The sequence below is a fragment of the Ciconia boyciana genome, chromosome 3, assembly GCF_034638445.1.
Source record: "Ciconia boyciana chromosome 3, ASM3463844v1, whole genome shotgun sequence".
NCBI lineage: Eukaryota > Metazoa > Chordata > Aves > Ciconiiformes > Ciconiidae > Ciconia > Ciconia boyciana.
Genome location: NC_132936.1, coordinates 21110404 through 21138140, shown reverse-complemented (window position 1 = coordinate 21138140; position 27737 = coordinate 21110404). Strand labels below are relative to the sequence as shown.

The 27737-nt window shown below is 37.1% G+C and overlaps 1 protein-coding gene across 4 annotated transcripts in view; it reads right to left on the bottom strand.

Annotated features, from left to right (window-relative positions):
* MYT1L (myelin transcription factor 1 like) overlaps positions 1 to 27737 on the bottom strand; it is a 130694-nt gene that overhangs the window by 30942 nt on the left and 72015 nt on the right. For all 4 annotated transcript variants that reach the window (XM_072857792.1, XM_072857793.1, XM_072857790.1 and 1 more), the window contains exons 11-13: positions 27422 to 27658; positions 25571 to 25692; positions 24580 to 24648 (exon numbers count right to left, since the gene is read on the bottom strand). In XM_072857792.1, the coding sequence (XP_072713893.1) occupies positions 24580 to 24648; positions 25571 to 25692; positions 27422 to 27658 (428 nt within the window). The remainder of the gene's footprint in view (positions 1 to 24579; positions 24649 to 25570; positions 25693 to 27421; positions 27659 to 27737) is intronic.

Genomic DNA, 27737 nt, shown 5'->3' with positions numbered 1-27737 from the left:
CAAACACCAAGCTACAGCACCAGATAGAGAAGTCACTGATACAGCCATCAGTGGAATTTCTAATAGTTGAATGACATTAGAGTCATCAAAGAAAATGGGTGGGTTTTTCTACATTACAAAGAGGATTGCGATCACCACAGAACAAGCTAAATTATAATGCTAAGTAAAATCATTTGCTGGTATTTGAACTGCTACACTAAATCACAGAAAAGACAAAGGAAGAATTAACTTATATTCATTTTACTGAACAGACGAATGCTACATGAATTCCAAAAAGTTGCTTTTCTTGAGCCTGAGTTTTGAATTTTAGCCATGCTTTAAAGCTTCATTTGAAGAAAGCATTCAAATTCAAAAAAGCATGCGCACAAATTCAGATGTTGCATTCTGAAACATCAGATTTCCATAACATTGAATTCTTTCACTATTTGAATCCAGAGTTCATGCAGACTTTGGCTTTCATCCTTTAGTTACATGTGTGCTTTCCTCAAAGTTGGTCCATACTGGTAAACTTTTGTTTCACAAAGGTTTCTGCAGACACTTGAAAGTTTCTTAAAATCAGGAATTAAGCAACCCAGAACTCATTGCAATGGGGCTGTCACGTTCCATTAAGCTGAATTTTAGCCCTTTAAAGCTAGTAAGCATTACCTACTTCTGAGGAGCTCAGCAGGGCCAAACTTCAAACATGATTAATGCAACCTTGAAAGAGATAAACTAAACTGAAATTTGTTAAATGGAGTTCTCATATGGTCTTCATCTGGACCAGTTGAGTTATTCATTAGAAAACATTAAAATATGGTAGCACTTCCAGGATGTAAGCTGTTAAAACCTCTGGGGTTCACTACATTACTGAAGTTTCTCTTCTGTATAACAAACAGCTTGTGTGCTTTGGACAAGAAGTCTAAACAACATCCTTAAAGACAATTCTCCTTTTCTCTTGCTTTATGTCTTTGCACAGGACCAAGTGTAAGACCATGATCTTGACTAGAAGGTATAAGTATTACTGTGACTCTTAATATCTTAAAGACCAATATACAGGTTGACAACACACATTAATCTTTCTGCTGTAGAAAGATAAAAAACCTAATTTTTGCAGTTTCTTCTGACACAAATTAGGTAAAAATATGACCCTTGGTGAAGAAGTCATATCCCAGTCTGTCTGGCCCTTACCATTAATTCTTTGCTGTGGCTGCACATGGCTAGCACAAACTTTGGCTATTACTTTAAGTTAAAAAATAAATGGTTAGGGCATCTTATATAAAGGGTCTTATATTTTAAATACTTAATATCTAAATATTTAGATGTTCTTACTATTTATTTTTTGGCAAATGTTTTGAGATCTGCAGAGGGACAATCTCTTGCTTCATGTGTTTTTTTTTAATGCTAGGTATCTTCAGTGATCTACAATGCTTATTTCCTACTTCCATCAAGACCAGCTGCATCACTAAAGCCTGATTGAAGCCTCTAAAGATGTTGAATCAAAAGATATGGGAATAAGAATTAAAGAAACAAATTGACTAAACTTTGGCTCTAAATGTCCATGGCATTTAAATGAATAAAGGAGAACAAGGAGCCCTGAGACTGTTCCTCTGCAGTCTGTTGGAGGCACTACAAGGAGTCCTTCTTTATGAACCCATGCTATTTGAAGCCACCATTTTCCTCTACAGACTTTTCAATCCCCTTCAGAATAAGCTATTATCAAAACTCCACAATGATTTTTCTCATCTTTTCCAAGACTTTTGCTACAGGCAGGCATGATTAATAGTGTCTTAACAAACAGGATTTATAAGATGCACCAGTACATGCAATCAATCAGTCTTAAAATTAGACCATTACACCTTAACCATTTGGACAGTCTTACACAATTTAAAAAGCAGCTGATTTCTGTGTCATTTAAAAAAAAAATCTTAAGCAACTGAAGCTAAAGAAATCATCCTCCTGTAAATTGAACTGAGAATCTTCACAAAGGGCTCTGTACAGTTCACATCAGTTTTAAATCATACTTTCGATTAAACCAGAAGAGATTTTTTATGTAGGCAAGGATTTTAGAAAGACCTTTCAGATTTTGATTTTGGCACTATAATATTTGTTTTCAAGTCTCATAAGCTTATATTGACCTAAATGTAACAGACAAAATGAGAGTTTAGTGCAGTTGATAAGAACATTTTAAAACCCTGGAACATTTCCATTCTATGGGAAGTGCTTATAACCACTGTGAAATATAGGCTGCAGATATACAGCAGTCTGTTTCAACTATAAAGTTACTACAATATGTATTTGCTATCCTAAGCAGATTAGGTAAGGAGACAATTACCTAGGGAAGGTAATTCCCTAAGGAAACAAGTCCTTGTTCCATCGGAATTGTGAGTCTGTATTTTCAGAATGTCTGATCATACATAGGACTTGCATATACCCTACTACTTTACTATCAACTACTACCCATATGTATTTGACTTAACTGATGGTATGTGCATGCAACAATGCCAGAAAAATGTATGTACAGGTGCTTTTAAGAGGCAAGTGATGTGAAACCCTTTGAAAATGAATATTAGAGTAAGTGGAAAAAGAGATATACAGTTTCCTCACTTACTTACAGCAAATGTAATTTGGCAGGATCAGAAGCTTATTTGTAGACTCTACATAATAGCTTATTGCAGCAAAGGAAATACTTTAGTACTGTAAAGAGTGAGGCGACAAAAGGAACTCACCCTGTGAAGAGTGAAGTTCAGAACATACAACACTAGCACTTTATCACAAATTCAGGGCATCCAGTAAAACAAAGAGCTTGTCAATGAAGGAGAATGCAGTTAGCACTGGCTTGGTGTCCCATTCATTTCACAGAACATCCCGGGGAAGCTTTTTTGGGAACACAGGCATAAGAAGAAAGCAGGGCAGGCAGCAGAACAGCAACAGCTGTGGCAGCTGGATTCAGTATTGGGCTTAGATACAATAGCAGGAATGAAAAAAAGATGAGAGCCGAACTGAGATAAATACACTTAAGCCTCACTACCCATTCTTCACTGGAGAAAGGACTGAAGGTGTGCAGCAATTAAAAAAGACTTTAGGCAGCTTGAAGGAACTTAGGGAGGTTCCTGGGACTGGGGAGGAAATGGATGCAATGCCCAAATGGACTCTGGGAGGGTTTTCCAAATGCCAATGGTTAAAAGTCTTGCTGCAAACTCAGGTCAGAAAAAAAACCAGCTCACATCAGCATAGCAGGCTACAAATAAGATCCACATTTAAACCTATATTCCTAGGTCTACAGGAGCTAGATAAGCTTACATGTAGCTTACCGATTTAGATTTATAGCTCAACTAGCATGAGACCAAATAGGATGTTACACAAAGGTGCAAAGACAGAACTGAGGTAGTTTTGTTGCCATTATTGTGTATAGCTTTGGTTGACTTAACTTTTCAAATTTATTTTAAAACATAAATTATCTCTAAAACATACTGATAAAACAAAGATATAGTAATCTGCAATATAATGAAAACACTTTTCTGTTTTTTTCCTTTTAGAGATTTTACCACAAAATAACAACGTTTTTTTGGATCCAGAACGATTGCACTTCCCTAGGGAGAAGGCAGCACTCATGGAAGCTTTTGCAGCACACACAGCCTGACCACAGCTCAGAGCTTGCACTGAGGTTTGGGCTCAGATTCAAGCTCAGGCTCCCTCTTTCTCTCTCTCAGAAACCTTCGGTTGAGATTCAGCAACAGTGAATTCTATTTCTGTCTCATTCAAATCTTGTCTTTAAGGTTTGACCACTTTATATGTATAAATCTGAACTGAAACCTTGGATCTAGAATTATACAAGCCCAAATTCAGCACACCGCGCAAACAAAAGTCAGGTCATTGTAACATATGGTTGCATTTTTTGCTAAGTAGGGTGATAATGTTTAACTTAATCATCAGAGACAGTTTCAGCAACTGTAATGAATCCTCTCTGTCTCTTGCCTCTTCAATCACCCTTGGTCCCTTCTATGCCCTGCACCAAGCCCTCTCCCTCTGCATACTTTCAGCCTCACTGCTCTTATCACTACAGCCTGGTTTTCACTAAGGAAAGGGCATGTTATTAAGGTAGGCTGTAGTTTTCACAGGAATTGGTAGGTTTGTACATTATCTGTGTATTTTTTTTTAGCTATCATTCTTGGGGGATTTATAATAGCACTCAGTGGACACTAGAAATAAAGAAATCATGACAGTCACTAATAAAGGTGAAGAGCATTGCCAATTCTGATTATGGCAAACTGCTTCGACATTTTATTTTTGTGCTGAGGAAATTTGCTCCCATGGAACTGAATTAAGCCATTAATTTCTCTCACACTGGCCATGCCAAGAGCCATCAGATAGTAAGCCTTTCTAGGACCCACCAAACTATACTGGGATTCAAATGCAATGGGTTGCTACAAAATACCTTTCATGACCTCTTACTAGTAAGCTGGTGTTATCAGCTCTAAAGACTGATGTTACTTTTATTGTTTAGATTACAGCACTTAGCACCTACTACGTTGTGGATCCAATCTTCCCTTGAGTAAGTAAATGAACACACATATAAATAATATAGTCTGCCAGACAGAATATTATCCTATAAATTACTAATTAAATATTTAAAGCAGATGTAGATAGCAACCCAAAAGAAAAATCATATTGAATCAAACAGGGGAGTAAACCAGTAAGTTGTGCAAAAATTCAGAATGGTTCCACACTGCAAAAGAACTGGGATTTAATAGAAAATTATCTTTCCCATAGTTTTATTTTGACCATGCTGTCAATCTCTATAGTAGAGGTGTGATTTTCTGTTGAAGGTTCAGAAAGGCTAGAGAAATATAATTGTTTCCTGTGGGATTTTTTCATAGCAGAATGTAGAATTTTTTATTGTCTGGTGGTTTCCATGTATTTGAGATTCTGTTTTATTTGACTGAATCACCAGGAATGGAATTCATAGGTTGGGAGGCTGGAAGACAGACACAATAATACTTTGCATTTCTATCTTTCATCTGAAGATCTGAAAGTATTTTACAAACATTAATGGATAAAATCTCAAAATACTGATTTGAAAAGGGAAGAATTTGGCAGAGGAAAACTGGGGCATAGAGAGGCTAAATGACTTTACACAGAAGAGGAAAACAGGCTAGAAGTAGATATTCTTATTCATTGCTCTGTTTGCAGCTATAAACCCATATGTTCTCTGAAACTACATGTAGATTCATAAACAAAATATTGTGTGGTTTTTTTCTAGTCAGGTAGTCCAGAAACAAAAGGTTACAAAAGTAAACCTGTAAAGATACTGTTTACAGTTTCCTGAATTGAATATGTGAGGAAGGAGAAAAAAAGGGGAGTGGGCAAGAAAGGGAAGAGATGAGAAGAAGCTTTGTCAAATTAAGAAATGGAGTTTTCTGTAAGGTATGGTAAGTGTATTGTATATATATGCCTCTATGAATTTGAGTGCTTGTCAAAAAACAACAGGTTTGCAGCTCCTGACAACCAAGTCCCCTTTTTAACTATTTAAGAGACCAAAAGAGAGAACAAGTTTTCCTCCAGTTCCTTCCTATGCCACTCACCACTGACCTGCAGGGAGCATTCCAGGGAGAGAAGAGAGATCACAAACAGAGCTGTGTGGTCCTCAGCAGAGATTTTTTGGCTGTGGGTGTGTCAGTAACAGTCAGGGTTGTGGTTATTTTTATGAAAACACCTATTTAGCAGGAACTGGACAGAAACCAGCAATTCATTTTGCCTTTACCTTTCTGAGCAGTCAGAGCAATGCCTCCCAGACATTACTGTTCTAGCCAGCTCTGTGAAAGCAATCTGGATGTGTAAATTTCTAAATCTTATTTTCAGTCCCAGGTATTTTGGTAGATTGTCAAGCTTTAATTAAGTATGTGAAGTGGGAATGCTGCTGATCCTTTTCCTTGTGAAGACACAGAAGAAGGTCAGGTTGGACAGGGCTCTGAGCAACCTGATCTAGTTGAAGATGTCCCTGCTCATTGGCAGGGGGTTTGGACTAGATGACCTTCAAAGGTCCCTTCCAACCCAAACCATTCTATGCTTTTATGATTCTAAGAAAAGCTGTTGCCTGTTCTAATGCCAGTAGGAATACAGATGCTTTTCCACTTTTACCCTCTTGTCTTTTATTGTCTATTTTTTTACCATAGCATTTGCCTTCTGAATTCCTAAAGTGTTGATACTTACTTTTGATGACTAGACAAAAACCCTCTACCTACGCAACCTATCTGTGAATTTGCAATGAAAACCTGTTTGTTAGGATGGATTTATTTTCTCTTAATTTCCCTCAATGAAGCTATACATCTACATACTTCTTCACTGTTTATTTTGCTCCTTCCATTTTCTTTCCTGATGCCTCTTCCTCCCTATTTTCAATCTGTTATCTTTTTTCTTCAGTGGAGCAAGAACCTCCTTTTGCTTTTGCCCCATGGTTTGCTTTCCATCCATACTCCTCCATACTCCTCTGCAGTGTTTCTCTCCCACATTCTACTGCTTCCTTTTCCAGATCCTTTTCCTTCCTTATTGTCTCTTCTTGTCACTTTTAAATTTTCTTTCTCTCCCTTTTGCTTTTTTTTAATCTGTCCCCTTTGGCTGATGTCCTCATTCTCTGTTCCTCCCTAATCCTTTCCTTCTTTCATGATCTCTAATAACCTTGAAGTCGACAGTTCTTTCTTCTTTCCTCTTCTTTGTTGTTTCTTTCCATTATCTCTTCTTTCATCACCGTTCTTGTCCTCCTGCTCTTTTCTCCCAGCTGATTTTATCTTTTCCTTAGTCTGCATTGTTTGTGGTCCTCTCACATTGCTGAGATGACTGGGTACACATTGCTTCCTTGTGTTAGGGGAGAAAACACTGTGTGTTGTGAAACCTTAACATAGAATTTCTTGCCTACCAAGACACAATGAGTCATTTTAAGTATCTTGCACTCTTTTATTGTCATTAAAGTCCTTGTAAGCTTTATCACTGGCTTCAAAAGGAGCAGAACCAGGCTAGCACTGGGCACTTCTGAAAGTTGCATTCAGAGCTCATTTGAAGCTCATTTGAATTGGTTCAAGAGGCAATATAAACTCTGTGGGACAGGTATGCAGATAATGAATATTTCAGTGGATCTTGAGTCTATGGTTTCATGTTCAAGGCTAAACCTATGTTCTAGTCCTCACAAATATACCTACAAATCGCATGTGAAGTCAGACCCTTATAAATATCAAAGGTTCATAAAGATGCGTTGTAAGCCAAAAATAAAAAAGAAGTTAAATTTAGATTCATATGTTAATTATTTCCCCATATTCAGCCTAACTAGAAGGAGTACTTAATCATACAAATTTAGTTTCAGCAAAAGTGCTAAATATTACTTTTTCATATGTAAAATACTGCTAACATTTCTTACGTAGCAGAATGCTACTGACACAACAGGCCTCATTGGAAGTAATAGGAAAATTTAAAACCCAAAACCACAGCAGATATAGAGGAAGAGGATTTGAGGCAATAACAAGAGCCAGCAAAAAAAAAAATCTGTGGTGGAATGGCAAATAAGTGAATTCAGAAAAATCTTCCTCTATCTTGTCAGTTGCTTTTTGGCATTGGATCCAGTGCAGTTCCAGTAGGAATGGGCAGAAGATCAGGGGATCCAGGCAGGGATCACTCCTGGTGGGGCATTACTGAGCTCTCTCAGAAGACACTGGGAGAAGTGCAGGTTGGAGATTGGAAAGAAGTATAGAATGGAAGGATTTGTTATTACCACTTTCACTGTACAGTCTTGCTATCCATGAGGGAATGATGGAATGATTAGCCTATGGAGCTAATCCAGGCATGAGACTAAAATAATTTTGGCTCAGAGGCTTCGTGGAGTAGCTTCAGTCTCTTCTGTCTCTGCTGAGAGATTGTTCTGTCTCTCTCTTTGCCTCTAGAAATCCCCAGCAATTGAATGGTTCTAAACTGGGGATGGCTGACTGCATACTCTTCTCCTTAGGCAAAATTTAATTAATTCCCTGACTTTCTGCATGTACAATTTTTCTGTCCTTAGCTGCTGGTATTATCTGTATTGCATTCCTGCATTTTTTGAACTGTGCGGGGGTGAGAAAGAACATGATATGTTCTTTAATTACACTGAAATCCATTTTCCTATAAGCAGACTAAAACATATCATGCTGGTATTTAAAATATTGCTGTGCACTCGAATGCACAGATACACACGATGCGTTTAAATTAATTATATCACTTTAGAAAAAATATTCCTGTGCCTTCAGTTACCACCTCTGCATGCTGCCTGTTTTGCTAGCAGTCAGGACTTCCCAGCTTCCCAGCAGCAAGTGCCATGACGTGCTGCCCGCTGTTCTCACATCTAGCACCAGCATATACCACCTAACATGCCAGTTGCCAAAGGCATGGTATGTGCCTAATGTGAAATAGCTTCTGTGCACTACCCAGGGGGTGCTCCGTTCACAGAAGCTGCCAGGGGGAAGCTGTGAATCAGCTCTCTCCCTGGGCACCTTGCCCACGCTTTCTCTCCTGCCAGCATCGCCTGCCTTGGAGGCAGCACCGGCCAGCTGCAGATCCCCTCCCCGCAGCAGAGCGCACTTCCTGGCACCAGGGATGAATCAGTTCCAACATATGCAAATTCAAATGTTCATTTCCAAACACCTCAGCCTTTGAAAAAAAGCTTCATTTTTATAGTGAAGGAATAACGTAAAATGATCGCAGCATGGAGAAAAATGAAGAAGATAGCCTTAAGAGAACATGCCCTACAACTAGGAGCAAAGCCATGCAAGTTCTCTGTCTCCTAATAGCATTGCTGCAAGCCTGTGCTCGAAAAAAATCCCCACAGGGCCTTTTTTCAGTAATTTTGGGTAGACACATTTGTTTCTGAACAAAAATGTCCTATTCCTGGTTAGTCTTAAAAAGGGAACCACTAAGCCTCTCGGGAATATCTGCCACACAGCCACTGCACAGCAAGATTGGTCCAGTCAGGGCTTGCAGAACAGCCAGTGACACGATGACACGATTTCTCTTGCTCCCTGTATGTGAAAATGGGTCCAAGAGAATCACTTAAAGACAGTAGCACAGGTATAGCATTTTGGTATTCTTCACCTTAAAAGGTGTCTTCCAAAGCTCATACAACTGGCTCAACTTTTCTGTTTATGATGTAAATGAAAGTTTTAGCACAAAATTAAATTAAAATTGGGCCAAATGCTGAGTACTTTGAAAATGCACTCATTAAAGTAGGAAATTTATCCCCTGATAAGAGATTTACATTATGGTCAGTAGCCTGCTGGTTGCCTTGAACACCATAAAATTATCAATAGCGTAATTCTTGAATTGTTGTCTCTATGTTGCTGCTTCTCCCATGCCCTGTTCTTTTGCACTTTGTATATCTCATCCCAGGTGAAGAAATTACCAAAGGGTCTGGTGGGAACAGCAGTATGACCTTGAATGTGTCACTTCCTGAGAGTTTCCTGGAGGTTTGGGATGACTTCAAAATCTGCGAATCTGGAATAATCACAACGGTCAGCACCTCCCCAAGAAACGCTGAGAAAAACTATCAGATTAGGATTGCTAAAAGCGGAGGAAACAAATTAACAACTTTCATATAGTCTGTGGTGTTAACAATCCACTAAAGTTGCTGGGAAGAGAACAGGCACAACCCAGCATTAGCCATTCCTTAGCTATTCTGTTTATCTGTTTTTCATTTGAACAGAACTGTTCAACTTGTGCATGCACAAATACTTGATCAAGAGAAGAACTCTAGAAGATCACAGGAAAGGAGACAGTTGGATCAAATGTAAGAGGGAAAGGAAAGGCTGAGCAGGAAGGACGGAAAGAATAAGAGCATGAAGAAAGTCCAATTTATATGTCCTCTTTCAAAATAGTATATCGAATATTGGTATGAAAGACTAAGCCTACAAAATATTTCTAGCCCTATATAATTATGAAAGAAGCAGGAGTCCTGCCTCTAATGAGAGTCCTCTCAGTCTAACATTATGGCAAAGCCATAAATGAATAGGATTGTAAACATCTTTAAGTTATCCAGGAAATATATCATGGGCACCATGAGGGCTCAGAAGTTTGCAAAAAAACCCCCATAAAATAATCCAAATGACAGAAAATGTAATGAGCTGGAATTTTCTTCACTATTAACAGCTTGTTTCTTACTCTCCTGTTTCAAAAGAGCAATTAAAAAGGTGATTTTCAGTGCACATTCAGAAAGGTAAGATAGGTAAACACAATAGTTCGGTGTAAAATGTGTTTAGGTGTCTAATTGCATCTTAAGGCTGAGAGATATGTTTTGTTCCATATGCAGTCACTGCACTGTGCCCACTAGCATTGAGAAGTGCTATTGTACCATGAAGTTCCTATACTGGATGGACTTCTAAATCTCTTCTGAATGTATGTGTTTCTATCTGAAAACACGTGCCATCCAATAACAGGGACAGGTTATCATTTGGATAAGGGGAGCAAACTCTCAAGAGTTTTGCTTTCCCAGGCAGATAAAGCAGATATAGTACTTTCTATTTTGGGGGTGAAGAGTCAACAGCAAAAGAGTAAAATCCTTCAGTTTTTGTTTCATGAAAACAAGCAGCTTTTTCCCTCTAGGCCTAAAAACATTTGTCAGAAGCCCAAGTGAGGAAATGTGAAAATACTGAGTGTGAATTATATCAGACTGTGAGAGGCAGTCTGGTCTAGTAAGAAGGCTAATGAACAGTACAGCTAAGGGAAACCCAGTTTTATCACTGATTTTCTGTGTGAGTTTATACTAATTTTTGAGCAATTGTCAGACATGCTCTAATTTTTGGTGCAATTGACTTGAGACTCATGCTCCATCTACACTGGCTTTTAAGTATAACCTCAGCATTTACTTGAATTTACCTTAGGCCTGCAATGTTAAGCAAGACTTAATTAATACTGAAGGGAAAAATTCTTAGGGCGAGTCCAGTCAAGAACCTATTTGCCAGGAGGACAGGTTGAGCATGACCACAGCTATGTCCACTCCTACAAGTACTCCATCCTACTGCATTGAGGTAGTCTCAGATGGTAGACAGTGAGCAGACAGATCAGCCCTGATGAAGTAACACTTAGGAGGGCACAATGTCTTTTGTATTCTTCCCAGCGCTCTGGGAACTACAAACACTAAGCTGCAAGTTTGCATTGCTGCAAGACATTGCAGGATGGTTATGGGCCTGGAGCACTTGATTATGAGGCTGAGAGACCTGGTTCACTCTTATGAAGAAAAGTGTAAGAAATCTTATTGCTGTCTACGAATACCTAACAGGATGGTGTGGTGAAGGCACAGCAAAAGTTTTCTCAGAGCTGCACAGCTGAAGAATGAGAGGCAACAGGGACAAGGCTCAGCATGGGAAAGCCCAATTAATTATAAAGGAAAAAAAATTGCCATCAGGCTGGTCAAACACTGGAACAGGTTGTGGGAACTCTAACCTTAGGGATACACAAAACTTGACTGAACAAGGTCCTGAGCAACCTGCTCCAGCTGGACTTGGTCTGAGCAGGAGTTTGGACTAGATAACATTTGGAGGTCCGTGCCTACATAGTCTTGTATTTCTGTAATACATCTTAAAAGCTGTATCAGAGAGCATACTGTTTGGCCTCCTATTGGCAGTACAGATGCAACCTTTCCTTACAGACTCATTTCCAGAAAGATCAAGCACTATGATTCTACTTGATTTCAGTCCCTTCTTGACAGTTCAAGTTCAACCATCAGCCAATTTCTTTGTATAGTTGTATATATTCTAAATATTTGTATATTCCTTCGTATTTGTATATGTTCTTTTCAACAATTGAAAATGATGACTTTGAAGTCCAGTTTGCAGAGCTAATGAATGCTCAGAAATTCTCAGTGAGGTAGATAAAGTGGATCACACCAAACGTCCTGATCAGTGAGATGGACTGTGTGCCTGAGATAATACTCGCAGTTTCTATTCCGGGCATCCATCTGCCTCTGCTTCGGAGTTTCCTGTCCCTCCTGAAAGGATGTTGCAGCTGTCGGGGTAGCAGTAAAAGAAACAACGGAGCTTTTAGTACAGTATTCAATAACCTGAAATTGGTGCCATTTCACCCTAACCTGTCAGATTGTATGAGGCAGTTTGCACATTATGTGAACAAAGGAGACATCCCTTCAGTGAGGGCAGGAAGCTCTGATAAGACCATTAAAACTGTTCCAAGCTAAACTATTCCTTCTTGTGCTGGAATCTGAGACTGTATTGAACAGCACTTAAGTAATAATTCCAGCTTCATAAGACTGTTCCAAGGTATCATTAAGTAGAGCACTTGAAAATGAATTGTGCTTTTTATTGTCATGGGATATGCTCTGGTGTCTTTTCTTACTTGGCCCTCCTTACTTTCTCCTTAAAGTTAACAAAGGCAGAAAGCCCACGCTTTTGTACAATTTCCCCTTCTGCAACTCCCATAAGATTAGGCAGTGCAAGCTTGGTTTATACTGTAAACATTTCATGAAAGAGCCACTTTAATTTCGCAGTCTGATAGCTGCAGGAATAGTTTCCTAAACAGCTGCGCAGAGTGCTGGAGAGGTCGGAGGGTACAAACAGGGATAAATGGCTGTGCAGCACAATGGCACTGTGCAACCGCACACTGCAGCGTAGAAAACAGCTCACTCGCCCAGAAACACTTTGCTCATGATCGGGAATGCAGGCAGAGAGAGAAAGTGCTCATGCTCTATTATACCTTAGGGCTCAGAGCTCTCATGCACTGCAGAATTAGAAAAGCAGCCTTGAGTGAGAGGCTAACAACTTTGCCTTACATGATTTTTACAAGAAAAAGTTTCCCTCTGATTTTTTGAAGCAATACACTACTTTTTCCAAATGACTTGTTGGTTTTGTGTGCTTATAGCCAAATATTATAGCCAAATATTATATGAGCATCTATTTACTGTTCCTTACTCTGATTTCTAATTCACTTGGTTAGCGTTAATACAGATCTCATCTAAACATTGATTAATACTTTTCTCTTTCCAGGCTGGCAAAGAGGAACCATAACTTTCTATTTTCAGAGTGAATTTTTACATCCTGTATTCAAACTCTAACAAAATATTTTTTAAAAATCACTTTCCTCACAAACATTCCTGCTAATTAAAGGCCCCCTGACGAGGATTTGGGAGAATAACATGCAAGGCAGGAACATAGCTGAAACACAAATTCTCTGTTTTGATTAGCTCAGAGGTTGTGATCCTCAGCTATATACAACATGGAAGAAGAGGAGCATCTTATTAACTTCTTGGCATGAACTATGAATAGGCAGAATTCCAGCCTTAACACTCATTCGGCCACAGGAAAATCACTAATTTCAAGATGAATATAGCATCTCCGGAAGGTCAAATGAAAGACTGTGGAACAGGTTACCCAGCAAACTACATCTTACAGAAATGTCTCCCATAGATTGCCACTTCCCAGTACTCATTTTGTGGACTGTATCTCTTGCACGGACTTTAATCCATTGGCAGTGTCTTTAGAAACTGCCACATTTCCCTTTTTTATGGTGAGGGAAATTTATAAGAAAAAATACCCTTTGGCTAAATATCTTATTCATTACAGTTACTTTACTTTTGAGTGGAAAGTATTTTCATTGACATGAACAGACAAAAACAAGTTTTTCTTAGCCTTAAAGACAATCCCACTACCTTGAAATAATGGCTTTTAAACTTTAAGATGGAGTAAAATGATTTTTGACATCATTCTTGATTATGTAAGACTTTATATGAAGATAGAGAACACATTTGGTCTGCGTTATATTAACATTGAAAAGAATTTTTGCAAAAATGGGAGATATGTGGTCCTGACGTGTTTACTTATTACCCATTTGTGAATCAGTAGCATTTACTCTGGGCTCAGTAGAGTTAATACCAAAATTTGTAAAAATAGAATTAAAATCAGGTAAACTATGGTTAAAACGTATTCTGGATACAAGTTTTGCATACAGACTGGTAGACAATTACCTCTCATATGCATTAAATATTACTTATTTTAAATTTTTGGAGTTTTATTCTATTAAATAGAAGTCAAACAAAAGTTAAAGAACTTCCTTACCAATATTTGACTAATTAACACCTTAAAAATACCTTTTTCTTGTAAAACAAACAATGGTAGGACTCGGTCTGTGACAGTATCAACTTGAAACTTGGTTTTGTCAAGTGTAAGGAGTAAGTGTAAGGAGTGCAAATACTGCTCATGGGGTTATGCATGGAATTTGGCCTTGTACTATTGTTCTCACTCCGTTAAAAACATGCTGCTCAAGGAAAGCTTTTCACAGTTACAGAACATAATCTCAGATCCGAAGCAAGCTAAAGATGGTGGGAGGTTTTCCATTGACTTAAGAGGACTTTGGATCAGGCCTCAGGAAAAACTTAGCACCATTGAAGGTCTTTTTCTGTGAATGGGAGTGTTGAGGATTAAACCTTAGCTGGCTTAAAAAAATAAAGAAACAAAATTTCTTAATAATACCATTCTTTCAGATTCTTCACACTGAAGTCACAACAGGTGTACTGGGTGTTATTCAAAAACAAGGCCCTTGCCCCTCCTCCATTACACCTATACTTATGGAACATACTTACGCTTTCCTGACAGATGTTTCTTGATTAGTGCATCAGAGGAAAACAAATCACCACCTACAATGGTTCCTGGAGAAGCCTTGAGAAGAAACCCATAATCTATTTTTTTTTCAATTATTCAGTTTTTTTAATATCAATTTTTATGATTTCCCTGCTTTTTTCCATAATTTCTTTATAACTCTTATTCATGGAGAACAAAACCAGTGATTTATCTCTGCAGTGTCCAGCATACCCAACATTTAAAGCTTTTAAATTAAAACTTATTTGTGAAATACACAGAAGTTAAAATAGCAATACTGAATTCACTCCCTTTTAAAGAATAACACTGGTATTTAAAAGAAAAATATACAAATATTTGTAAGAAATAACCAAGATGTTTTTTCATTTTTATATCTATCGTCTGATATCATGTCTAACTCATGGCTGAATTATAGATTCAGATCTTATAGTCAAAAAGTCAATTATATGTTGTTTACCTATTAAACTCTGAATTCAGCATTCAGTAGACTGCACTTAACACAGAGTCATTTTAGTTCTTTCAGCTATCATCAGTTTATATAAGCAAACAAAAAATCCGTAAGGTCATAGTTTTACAGGCAAAATGAGTAAGTTGTGATTTTCTACTAAGTCTGCTTTAACATGCTTTTTGTGTGAATTATGTGTTCAAGAAAAGTGCCAGCATGACTGGCCTGGAAAAAATAGTTCTCTACCTGTAAAAAAAAAAAAAAAGAAAAGAAAGAAAGACTATGGCTTGGTTTTCTTATAAACTGCGTCTGCACGATTTGATTCCTTTCCTACTTAATACAGAAGAAAAGTGCTCCAGTATCTAATATCTTTTGAATAAATAATATTTATAGCTCTTTTAAGCTGATCATATGCTTTCATAATGATATCCCCATTAATTTGAAGTCTGAAAATCTGGAAACTAGATTCCGTTCATCTCCGTGTAATGTTAACTCTGAAGCCTGAAGATGGCATTTTTAATATCCCTGATTGACTACTTTACAGCTGATCATTTTAACGAAACTACGTAAATAGTATAATTCTGGAAACTGCATCTTAAATATTTATTTAGATTTAATTTTTTTTCAAGGGTCTGTCTTTTTTTCCTTTTTACCATAGTCCAAAAAATAATAGATAACCATAGCAATGTGCTTGTACTGCAGAACTCCTCGGCCTCTTTTTTAGTACAGAAAACAGATAGTGCTGGAGCTGAGTGCAGTGTAAGCACAGTCAAGCATACAAAAATAATTAATGATGGCCAGTGTTAAAATACTCCTCAAAATCTAAGGTTGTTTCACACAGTGTACACCAAATGAGCCCATGCTGAAAGAGCACGATGTCGTTATCTGTAGAAGGAGAGAAACCAGCAGACTTTGAAGCAGTGGAAATTCTGTGTGTGTTAGGGTAGAAGAGCAGTTTTTACATGCAGATGAGCAAATGTAAATTCCACTTACTGGGAATACAAAAAATATTGTAAAAGAAGATTATGATGAGGTGTTTATGAGGGATATGGGATATTTTCAAGATATAAAACATTGATATAGATACTACAGTGCTGCAAAAAATGTGTGCCACATAAAGTCCCAATAGCACTGAGATAAAAATAAAGGGGTGAACTTAACTGCATGGCAAAATCAGATGTTACTGTGCAGATACAGACACCAAGTAATCGAGTTTGCAATTGGCCATTCTAAGAAACCAAACAATGCAAGGTATTTTATAACTTCAAAAGATTTAAATAAGGCAATCAAACATGAATGCTAACCCAAGAGAGCAGCTGAGGGCATCTACCCAGATCATCACTGTTGTATCTTAGCGTAACTCCACTGAAGGCAGTGGAGCTATGCTAATTTACACCAACTGAGGATCCAGACAATCATATTTAGGACTTCAAGTGACAAAATTACTTTTATTTTGGGGTATATATTAAAGGGTTTTGGCAGGTCTGACCAAACACAGAAAGTGCAAAACACTGCACTTTTAATTCCCCTTTTAGCAACTGTATAGTTTATGCAACTTCCCATGGGGATTGCCTCAGCACTTGGGATATACCACAGCATCATGTTACAGATCTTTGCGGATCTGGATGGAATGAGCAATTGGTTATGATCTGTTGATTTGAAGCAAAAATGATCAACATCACAATGGGAGTTTGCACAATAACCAAATTGTGCCAAAGAAAAGACCCTTGAATTGAATACGAGCAAATGCCAGGCTGAATGAGATTAATTATGTAGGACACATTCAATGACAAAGAAGTATGACCAAACCCAAGGAAGGCGGAGGCAACTGTACAAATGGAAAGACTCCAAGACAAGAAGGCCTTAGAGAGATTCATTGGGCATGTTAACATAACTAAGCAAATTCATTGATAATTAATCACAATTAAGTGCTCCTCTCAGAATAGCTGCTTAGCGACTGCACAGAATGGCACTGGAATGACTGACAAGAGAAAAGTTTTGAAAATTAAAATGAACTATCAAATAAACATTCACACTGAAATATTTGGTGATTCGTGAAGAGCTTAGGAACTAAGGGTTGTATCTTCAAAACTGCCTAAGTCATTATTGCAGACACTGAATTCCACTTTCAAAGCTAGGCATATAGATGTTGCAGGGATGTGGATGCCCAGCACTTACATTCCTTCTGAAAACAAAGTTTAGACTCTTAAGTCATACAGGTCGTTTTGAAAAAATTACTCTTAATTCAGTGAACGTTCATCTGAATTGAGACTATTTTGGGTGATAACTAAGTGGCAAATGGTTTTAAATACTGATTAAAATCCAAACAGCAAAAAAGTACAGCTACCAATATCTTTTGTTTTAAATAATTAAGTACATAAAGAAAGAGGCCATAAACTATTTGGGTCGTGTAGATGCCACTATGCAAATCAAGCCTCTAATTTCAGAGCATTTCATGGTATTGAAAACTTACTAAGGCCCTGATTCTGCAAGGTGCTTCATGCAAACAATTTTGTGCCTGCATGGAACATTTCACAGCATCAGAGGTACTGATATGCAGATGGCTTTTAAGGAGCTTTTTAGAGAGTACATGCTTTTAAGACTACCTCTCAGTAATGAAAACAAAGATGAAGGGTCTTATGTAAACAGAACTCAAGTATTTTCCATTTTGGAGACAAAAGTTGACAAACTTAAGTGAGAAAAATGGAATGACTCAACCTTACCAGAGTCTGAATGAGTTACTCTAACAGAAAAAAAAGCCCAGCCACTTCCATATGTAAAACTTATTGCGACTACAGAGATGAGGTTGCTGCAGATGATGGGTTTCTATACAAAGGACATTATCATAACACCACACAACATGAGGTTGGAAATGCTAGGTATAACCTACAGTGCCCATTTGAGTATTGAGAAGTGCAGGAACAGAGCCCAAGGTGTTCTGTTCTGGCCAGGCATGCATGCTGCCATCAAAGATAAGGTATCCAAGTGGAAATCTGCAATAAATACAGGAAACAAAAATGCAAAAAAAACCCACTGAAACCACATGAGATTCCTAATTTCACTTGGCCCAAGGATCTAGTTGAACAAAACGGGAAAGATTATTCCTTATAGGTGAACTAATATTGGGGATCTATGTTCCTTGGTTTTGTTTTTAATAATTTAAATTAGACTTGCACACTAACTTGCAATTTAATAACACATTAAAAACCGCAGTTTGTTTTACCATAACATTGCAGATCAGTTAATAAAACACTATCATTTACAAATGACTCACTCTAGTAATTTTTAACATTACTCCAAATATATCACGTCTAGTCCTTGCAATCACATTTTCTATATAAAAGTTAGCTAAAACATCAAGGAACTTAAAAAAGTATCTGCAGATTCAAAGGATACATACTTAGCATCAAAGGAATATTTCATCATAACACAAGATTACTTACTAAGCTCAACAACCTCAGTATTCAAGAAAAACTATGACAACTTCTATTAAGTTTAAGTTTCCCATGTAGGAAAAAAAAAAAAAGAGGACATAAACAACAGGGGTAAAAAAGTGATAATAAGAATGGAAATGCTTATTCCTCTTGCAACAAAGAGTAATTTTCTAAGAGAAAAGTGAGTGAAGAATATATAATGGGTCATAGTCTTACTGAGTTCTTACAGGAGGACAGATGTAATATCAGCAGGAAAAGGGAAGGGAAGGGAAAAGAAGGGAAGAGAAGGCAAGGCAAGGCAAGGCAAGGCAGGCAAGGGATAATACTCCTGTGCAGATGAAGCAACAAATGTACACCCAGGCACTGAACATCAGAAACACCTCAAGTGGCAAACACAGGATGTAGGTGGAGAAATCACTTCAGCAGCTAAACAGATCTCTGCAGAAATAACTGGTTTGGGTACAAAAAGTGACTGTATATTAGGAGAGCTACCAAGGTTTAAAGAATATATGTACCGATCAATGTCCAAGAATAATCTGGCTACCTGTCTAAAAAGGGGAATGTTTCTGTGGTGTTTTACTAATATATCTTACTAATCTTTGTTTCTGCGTTTTAATTTTGTATTTGGAGAAGGCCTATGTTTTGCAAGATCATTAAAGCGAGGAAGAAAATATTACTTTTTTCCAGTAATATTTTATTTTATATATTCATCAGAATAAATACAAGACAAGCTTCTCCATTTGTGGGAGGATATCCCTTCTTCTCAGTTGCTAGTTCTTGCTGAGCAAATTGCAGTAAAATTACACCAATAAAAAGTGAGTATTAGAGATTATACTAACATGTAAGAGTTTCCCTAGAAGTATGAGCTAAGGATATCCTTTCTATCCAGAAAAAAACTGTACTGCATGGAGCTGTTCTTCCTAGAAGAGTTGTGGTTAACAGGGAAAGCTTCAGAGAAGCTCACCTTTCCATCTGAACTGAATGGAAGACACTACTAGGATGACACATCTGGGAATAGGGAGACAAGGATAAAAAGAAGGTAAGAGAAAGAGTAGAAGATGACCACCAAGAATATGGAAATTAGGGCAGAGTGACATGGAAAGAAGAAGGAGGCACAGAAATTCCAACTCTTACTTAATCGTGGAGAATGTGCAAAAATAGACCAAGCTCCTCACTGAGTTAAGAAAAGATGTGGAAAAGAAAAGCTCTCAGACTTCAGTGTAGAGAGGGAAATGAAACTGTACTCCTCCCTGTAAGTACTATAGGGGAATACCAAAAGATGTCCACCACAGAAAACAGTGACATGCAAAATCTACATAGAGACACAGGTGCTTTGGGACTGAAAGACTGGGCATATTACAACAGTATCAGATAAGTATCCAAACTTGCAGGCACCTGGTTGAACTGCAAATCCTTCTGAGGTTCAGATTCTTTAATATAAGCACTAATGGGATTTTCTGGCAGAAAAATGACCCAAGGAACAAGGGTAAATGTTGACAATTTGATAGTCAGTTCCATGGTAGACCAAGCTAATACTTAGTTAGCTATGGCCTTTGAAAAAGTATGATTATTTTTACACTGAAGTAGCACTAAGTAGAACTAAGTTTGTCATTTTCTGGGGGTCTCTGGTACCCAGGTTCTCTGGTTCCCACACTGGCAGTACACTGAGTAGAAATGTTCTCAGTCAGTATGCTGCATTTTGGCTGGGATTGATTTACTGATGATCAAAATGTGCCCTTTTAAAAACAATAATTATAGTGGGTTTTTTTATTTTATTTTGAGTAAGATTAAAAGTGCTTAAAAATGTTGCTTTTTTGTAGTATTTACAATTCTACAATGGGATTACAATTTTGAAGTAACTGTAACTGTTAGAAAAACCTCCTATGATAAGGAGTAAATAAGGAAAACTGATAAGGAAAAGCCCTTGGGTAAGTTTAAACTGGATTTAACTTATGCATATTTTAATATTGGTAGCTGTCACTGGGTGGCCTATTAATTGCTTTCCCATCATAGTTAAGTTTACTCATCAATAAGTCCCTAGGTCCTTTAAAAATTAGTTGCTTTTCACAAGTACTATAACCCAAATCTTAATGCTAGAAGAGCTTGGATTCTTGCCAGATATTAATTTCTTCAGAGACCATTAAAGCTGTTGACCTCTTTTTTTGCCAGCAGCAGTAACTGAGAATTAAAGTTGAAGAAATTCTTCTGTTATTTGGAGACCATTGACCAGGCTGTGTAACTGCTTTGGTCTGCCGATAAACCATGCACAAAGACTCTTATGTTTCCACTTTGGCTTTGGGTGAAAGTGGAGAATTGTACAATCTGCACGGTAAACCTGAGCAAGAAGCCTTACAGAAGAGAAGCATGGGTTGTAAGCAATAATTAGGCCAACCCTGGAACAATTTAATTGAAAGCTGCAACATTATTATTCTGGGAGCCAGGAAACGTGGGTGATGGAATTTATGGAGCCACAACTACCAAAAGGCAATACAGTAAGCATAACTGTTAAGCAAAATAAACTTTTCTCTAACCTTTTCAGATTCTCATATTATTTTGATTATGAATATTATCTGAATGATATTATTCATGAATATTATTTGAAGTGTCTGATATTTTTTATTTCAGATGGGGCTTAAAAACAATCAGCGTGTTAGCCAAATTCCAGTTAGGAAGCTGCATTATACATAGCTTGTGTGTGATATACAATGCACAGAAGGAGATCATGGATTGGTAAAATGTGATATAAAGGCTTTACCAGCACATATGCAATATTTGCTACATAAGCTATGCATGGCAAAGCCATAAAAGTATGAAATCTTTCCAAACTACGCAGTCCAGAAATACAATCCCTATTCTGCACTATCAGTTCTTCTACTGCACTATCAATTGTTCTCTATACCCCACGCATTAGAAAAGTATTTTCCAGAAAGTTTACAGAGGTTGAAGTCTTTATGGATGACTGGAAACAACTACATTGAAAACTGGAACAAGGAATAAAAGATGAAGAAGAGATGGGAACAGTACAGATTGGTAGGGACAGGACAGAAGGGATCTCAGCTTGGGATATAGGCAAAAAATGTGTATACACTTTTCTCTACAGCCTGGGGCAGGAGCCAAGGTTACTGATTCTCACTGCTCTTCTGCTGTCAGCAAATATGTATGAAAAACACCAGCAAGATTCCCCACCTCCTCCTGGTGCCAGTCCATGCAGTGCGTTATACCTTTTACTGCTCTTTGCTACCACAGTAGTTCAGGTGACCTATATAGCAGATATCAAAAGTTCCCATGGTGGCTGGTAGCCTGACAGAGAGCCAGTAGAATCCCACATTATGGAATTTCTGCTTCATTTCAGCTTGCTCTTTTTAAAAGCAAGGAAATTATACCCCCAAACCTCACACACAGAAATATAACAGATGTAAACGAAGTACTTCACAGTTTAAAAAACTCCAAAATCAAAGTCACTTATGTAGCTTTGGTTTAGCTGTTTTGTGCATACGCATTATCATTTACATGATCACATCTTCTTCCATCTTAGGCAGAGAACAAGAGCATAAACGAGAGCTGTATAAAGGATGCTGCCATCCATAGGACTCCTACTTCCCTGCTTTCAAATATATGTGAGAAATGCGAAGATGCTTTATTTATCTCTGTACCAACTTCAGCAGGATGGCAAAGAGGTAGAGAACAATAAAAATATAAATGTGATGGAGGCAGGAGATGGACTGATTAGACAAAGAGCTTGAGACAGGGAGCAATGTAGAAAAAACGATGAAGGAAAACAGGACAGAGTGAATGGACCAAGTGGAAGCTGGGACTGATCAGAGTTTTGGGGGAGAAGAAAGGATAGTCCCATTGCTCTTCTGGAACACTGGACTCTATCCTGCTTTTTCTATGGAGTTCATCCCTTTTCACAAAGGGTCAATCACTCATCATGTAAAACTCCCAATTTTCCACAGCTCTAAGTGAATTCAATGGGTACTTAGCTTTGTACACATGCAGTTCTCTACAATGCGAAGAACTCTGACAAATTGGGTCCTAGAAGTCTCAAACTGAGCAATCAAAATTATATGCTGAAGTTTTCTGGCTTTAAAATGAGGATAATACTAACCTTGACTTACTTCAGTGTATAATTGCAGGTGAAAATAAATTAATTCTTTTATAACCATGATAAATTAATTAGGAAACACTCCGATGCAATGGTAGTGACAAATATGAGTGAATTAGTAGTTACATCTTGAAATTACAGTCTGAGAAAAGTGCAGTGAATAGCAGACAGGGCCACACATGGGATAATGAGGAAAACAGAATAAATTCATTAGTTGCTTATGCAATGATTACTGTCTGCCCTGTGCAATGAATTAGTTTTTTATCCTATGGAAAAATATGTGATCAGAAAATGAAGGATTGCTTTGTTATGAAAATGCAAAAGAGAAATCAGTTAAGTTAGCCTGCTTAGAATTCTGGCATTTCCTAACTTTTTAATTCACTTAACAGAGTTTTAATGTTTTCAATAGGTATTATGGTAACTGCTAAATAAATAATTTATGCTAAATGCTAAATAAATAATAGATTCTAAAACTATAAATATAACTTTAAATATTATTTAATCTTGTTCTCTTTGCTTAGGCAAAACTTGAAATAGGTAGAGAGAATGGCATGAGACAGGAGTGGGACCTCAAGTTCAAGTGATTTTTTTTTTCTTCCTGGTCTGTATTAGATAGGCTTGACTGCAGATGCTTGAGAAAGGCAGAGGAGATGGGGTAATTCAGGAATACTTTCCTAACAAAAGTGGAAACTTTATAAAGGGTTAGAGCAGCAAAGTATGTGCTTAAAGTATTATTCATGCTGCCCCAAGAGTCTTGTCTGTGTTTTGTTTATGTAATTACATTTCCTCGAACATCTACCACTTGATTCATCCCAACCCAAAATCCAAGTCCAAATCTGAGTTTCTCTGGGATTATATGCCCATGTCTTACTCTGCTTATACTGACATGTTTTCCCTGATCTCGTTTACACCCCTTCCCCTTGCATATCACATAGCCTTCTAGCAGCAGATACCAGCATGATCTAAACTGATAGTTTCAAAAAGTTATTTTTGACATGGTGGGAAATAAATTGTAAATTTTGTACCTATTATTTGCATCTAGTGACTAGATGAGCTAAGACTAGAGAGCAGTCTTACTTCAGCAGCTTTCTCATGCTTGCTTTCTTATCTTTCCCGTGCTTTACAGCTGTTTTTTTCATCAACGTATGTACTGAACTCAAGAAATGCTATTTAAGGCACTCGTGTATGGTAAAGACAGAATACTGCTTAGCATAGCAGCATAAGCTATCCACTCATACTTTCCCTACCCAATTTTTCCTTTTACTTGTGAACATCTTTCCATGTTAACCATAGTACCAACTCAGGAGTACCACTATCTCATAGCACTAACAAATGCTATAGTTCTTCCACATACAGAGTTGCAGTCGAGCATATGGTGCAGGAAGACAGATCAAAGCTAAGTCTCACGATTCTCTAACTTTCATTGCTCACAATTGTCACTCCAAAGAACTGAAAGGAATTGTAAAGAATGCTTTTTAAGTAGGGGAGTAACTAAGTAAACACTAAAAAACAGTCAAATGAGAAAATGCATTACGCTGATAACAGTGATACAAACCTGGGGAAGATTATGCAAGCATTAGGGATAAATAAATTATTTTCTCTTGCCTCCAATCTATGTCTGAGAAACTACAGCACTTTACTGGTTGTGTAATCAGAAGTATTTCACCAGTCTAATCGCATGAGAATTTTCTGTTCTAACTAGAAAACTCAAATGTTCAGAAAAAAATTGAATAGGAATTGAAACATTTAGATGAAATTCCCAAAGTTCTGACTTTTGTCCATCCCTATCACCTAATGAATACACAAAAGGAAATACTACATCAACAGACTTATGTATAGAGCCAGCCTGTATGGAATTTCTAGAGAATCCAACACATGTTCCAAGCAGGATCAGCCCCTTCTGCAGCAGCTCTCCAGACTGTGTTTCTAATTTCTGATACAACTATACACAATTTGCAGTCAAATAAATATTTATAAAGAAAATATTTGTTCTTTATATCTTACTTGAGTTCTTGTGAGCTTGTGGCCAGCATGCTTCGAATGCTTTTGTCAGCCAAGGGACAGCCAGATAAACTGTAAGACATGGCAGGACATACAAGTAAGTTAATCTTCTTATTAACTGAACACTCCCAAACAAACACAACATAAAAATTAAAAAGTAAAAGTTTGTAATGCAGAAAAGCGATGGGGCAAGTGCTGTAATATTGAATTTTGTAATATAGTTAACCCTCTGAATATATTTAGGTATCAACATTACTTCCAAAATTACATACTGTAAATGTTCTTTTTGTTTGTTTGTTTCTCTATGAACTAGTAAAATGTAACAAAGAATATTTGAGATTCCTGGGTTAACTACTTAAATGCTTAAGAATACTTTGGAAATTTTAGTAATCTATTTAAAAATAAAAGACGTTTATACAACACACAAATTAGCATGCTTTTAAGATCAACATATATTACTCAAAGGGTTAACACATAGTTCAACGTTTTACTTTGACAGCATTGTTGAGGTAAGCTGAAAACAATAAATTGAAAAGACAGAATCCACCATGAAAAAAATGAAGTCACACCTTCTATGTGAGGCGTAATTACCAGTCACATGACCACTCCCATCACACCCTGGTGTTGGACATCTGCCACCAAACAAAAACAAAAACAGCCAAAATAGTAAGTATGTTTAAAAAAAAACTTTTAAAAGTTTCATTGTTTCCAGTTTAGCTGCAATGACTGCAAGGGGTTTTAAGCATCCTAATCGAAAAGCTGCAAAATGAACAGGTTTAAATGAAAATGGCGTCTCAATACAATATAGCATCATTAAGAACAAGCAAATACACGTTAGCTTATCACTTTACTTAACTGGCAGTTTGAAACATTTATATGCTGCAAATGTTGCATGCTCATACTGCAAGGCGTATATGTACTCGTTTGTTTAAAAAAAGACAAAGAGAGAAAAGGTTAAAAGGAGAAAAATAATTTCACCTCACATTATGCTTACGTTATTAAATCCTTTTTGCTCTCTTTGCATTGAGGGTATTTGGGTTTAGGACTTGGGATTGTAACTTCACCAGGATACCTTCTTTCTTCGAGTGCCTCTTGGAAAGGATCCAAATCTTCTGGCTACAGGCAAATGTATCAGCATTAGTTTCAGCTAGATAAAGTTACAACTTACACAAAATGATGCAAAGCAGAGTCATCAGATGCTATCATCTCCTTTTTTGTCCTATTCTGCCAGAGAAAATTATTTTATATTCCTTCACTTATTAAACCTTTAAATAATATTTGGATATTTCGAGAAAGACTTCACAATATGTGGAATATATAGGTTATTTAATTAGGAAAGAAAAATAAGGGCAAAACATGGCTTTTCCTATAGCTGTCATATTATTTTGCTTTAAAAGAATCAGTATTTTTTCCTAAAGTCACTGCAAAACAGAGGCAAGGGAAAAAAGATGACTAAATACAGTATCATATGCATCAAAAAGCCATCTTTTAAATAACATTTTAACTGTTTAGAACATCTCAAAGATGAAACAGGAGCAATCTCAACATCTACACACAGAATCTCGATCTGGGGCAAACCTCAATGGATCTGTCTGGCAAAATATAATTATATAATTTATAATTAACTTCACTGATGCATTCAGAAATTCAAAATCATCTATTTCAGGAATGAAGTGGACAAATGCATTGATTTAGCAATTCCTGCAGATGGTGCTATGAACACCACAGTAGAAACAGGGAGTTCTGCTTACTCTGAAAAAAACATGCTATACTATCTGTTTTACCTCACATTTCCTTGATAGTGACAGATTTCCTAACTGCAGTGAAATTAATATCAAAACTGTAATTAACACCAGAGCTAGAATGCATTCAGTGTATCTAGTGAAAATGCCACTTTGTTATATGTTTCAAAGTTACTGAAAATAGTTTTATGTTTTAATTAAATTGGCAAGAGATGGGCTACACACAAATGATTATTCTAATTTTCTGTTATAAACCACGAAAAACCAGAGAACAATCTCTAGAATTCTACAAACGGCTAAATTGGGTTGACTGCAGCATTGTAAACTACACAGTGGATAAGGTTGAAACCTGATGAACAAAAGCAGTGACAATAAAACTTGTCAGCAGACCTCTTCAGTGTCATGGCTGTTCAAAGTTTTGAAAAGTAAAATAAATTCACTAAAATATTTTATTTATTTGCCTCTTCTGTTTAAAGGGTGTTGCTGTTGTCTTGGTATTATGAATTGAAAAGTAATACTGATTTCTAATATCCCTTCTTCGCGTTCGTGAAACAAAGTATTTCATTAATAACGGCCCTTTCACACATAGAGCTATCAGGAGTGTATAAGTAATCTAGAAGATTAGCTAAAATAGTTGAAAGCTTAGATTATACTCTGCTGCTTTTGTTTAAATTGATTTCTAAGTAATACATGCTTTCAAATACTCAGCACATCATTTATGGTTTTCAAATTCAGGAGAATATCTTGTCTTGAGAGATGATTATCCCAGTATTGCACAGTTATGTCAACTTGCTTATACAGAGTAATGTAATTTGGAAATAGCGAAACATCTTTACTGCAGAAAATATTTGTTAACAAGATGATGCTGTTAGAAAACAATTCACATTCATGGTTCAAATGTTGTTTTCTGGAACTTAGTCACAGATCAGATATGTGCCAGCATGATACAGTCCTAAAGGTTAACCAGCAGAAAGTCCTTTTTGTAGAAAACCACCATTTTTATCACATATTAATTTTGTTTCCTCTTTCTCTCCAAATCTCAGAAATTTAATGAATTACCAAAATTAGATTGCAACGAGAACTAATAGATGAAAAAGACATACATTAATCTCTTTGGAATCATCTTCATCTATCCTATTGGGCTTCATTTTAGTGTAGTCCACTGGCAAGTCCCAGCAGTCACCCTCATTCAGTTGGTAACACCGGTTATTCATCACGGCTTGCCGTTGTGGGGACATTGGCTCCAGTGGTGTCAAAATGGTACAGCAACCATCTCGCTGCCTCTGCTTGTTCATGCTCAGATCCAACGTCCCATTTTCATCGACTTCCATATCAGGATTCTGTCAAAATAAGAAAAATATTGTTAATTCGGCTTCACACTAGCAAACTGTTACCTCTCTGTGTTCTTCAATCTGATTG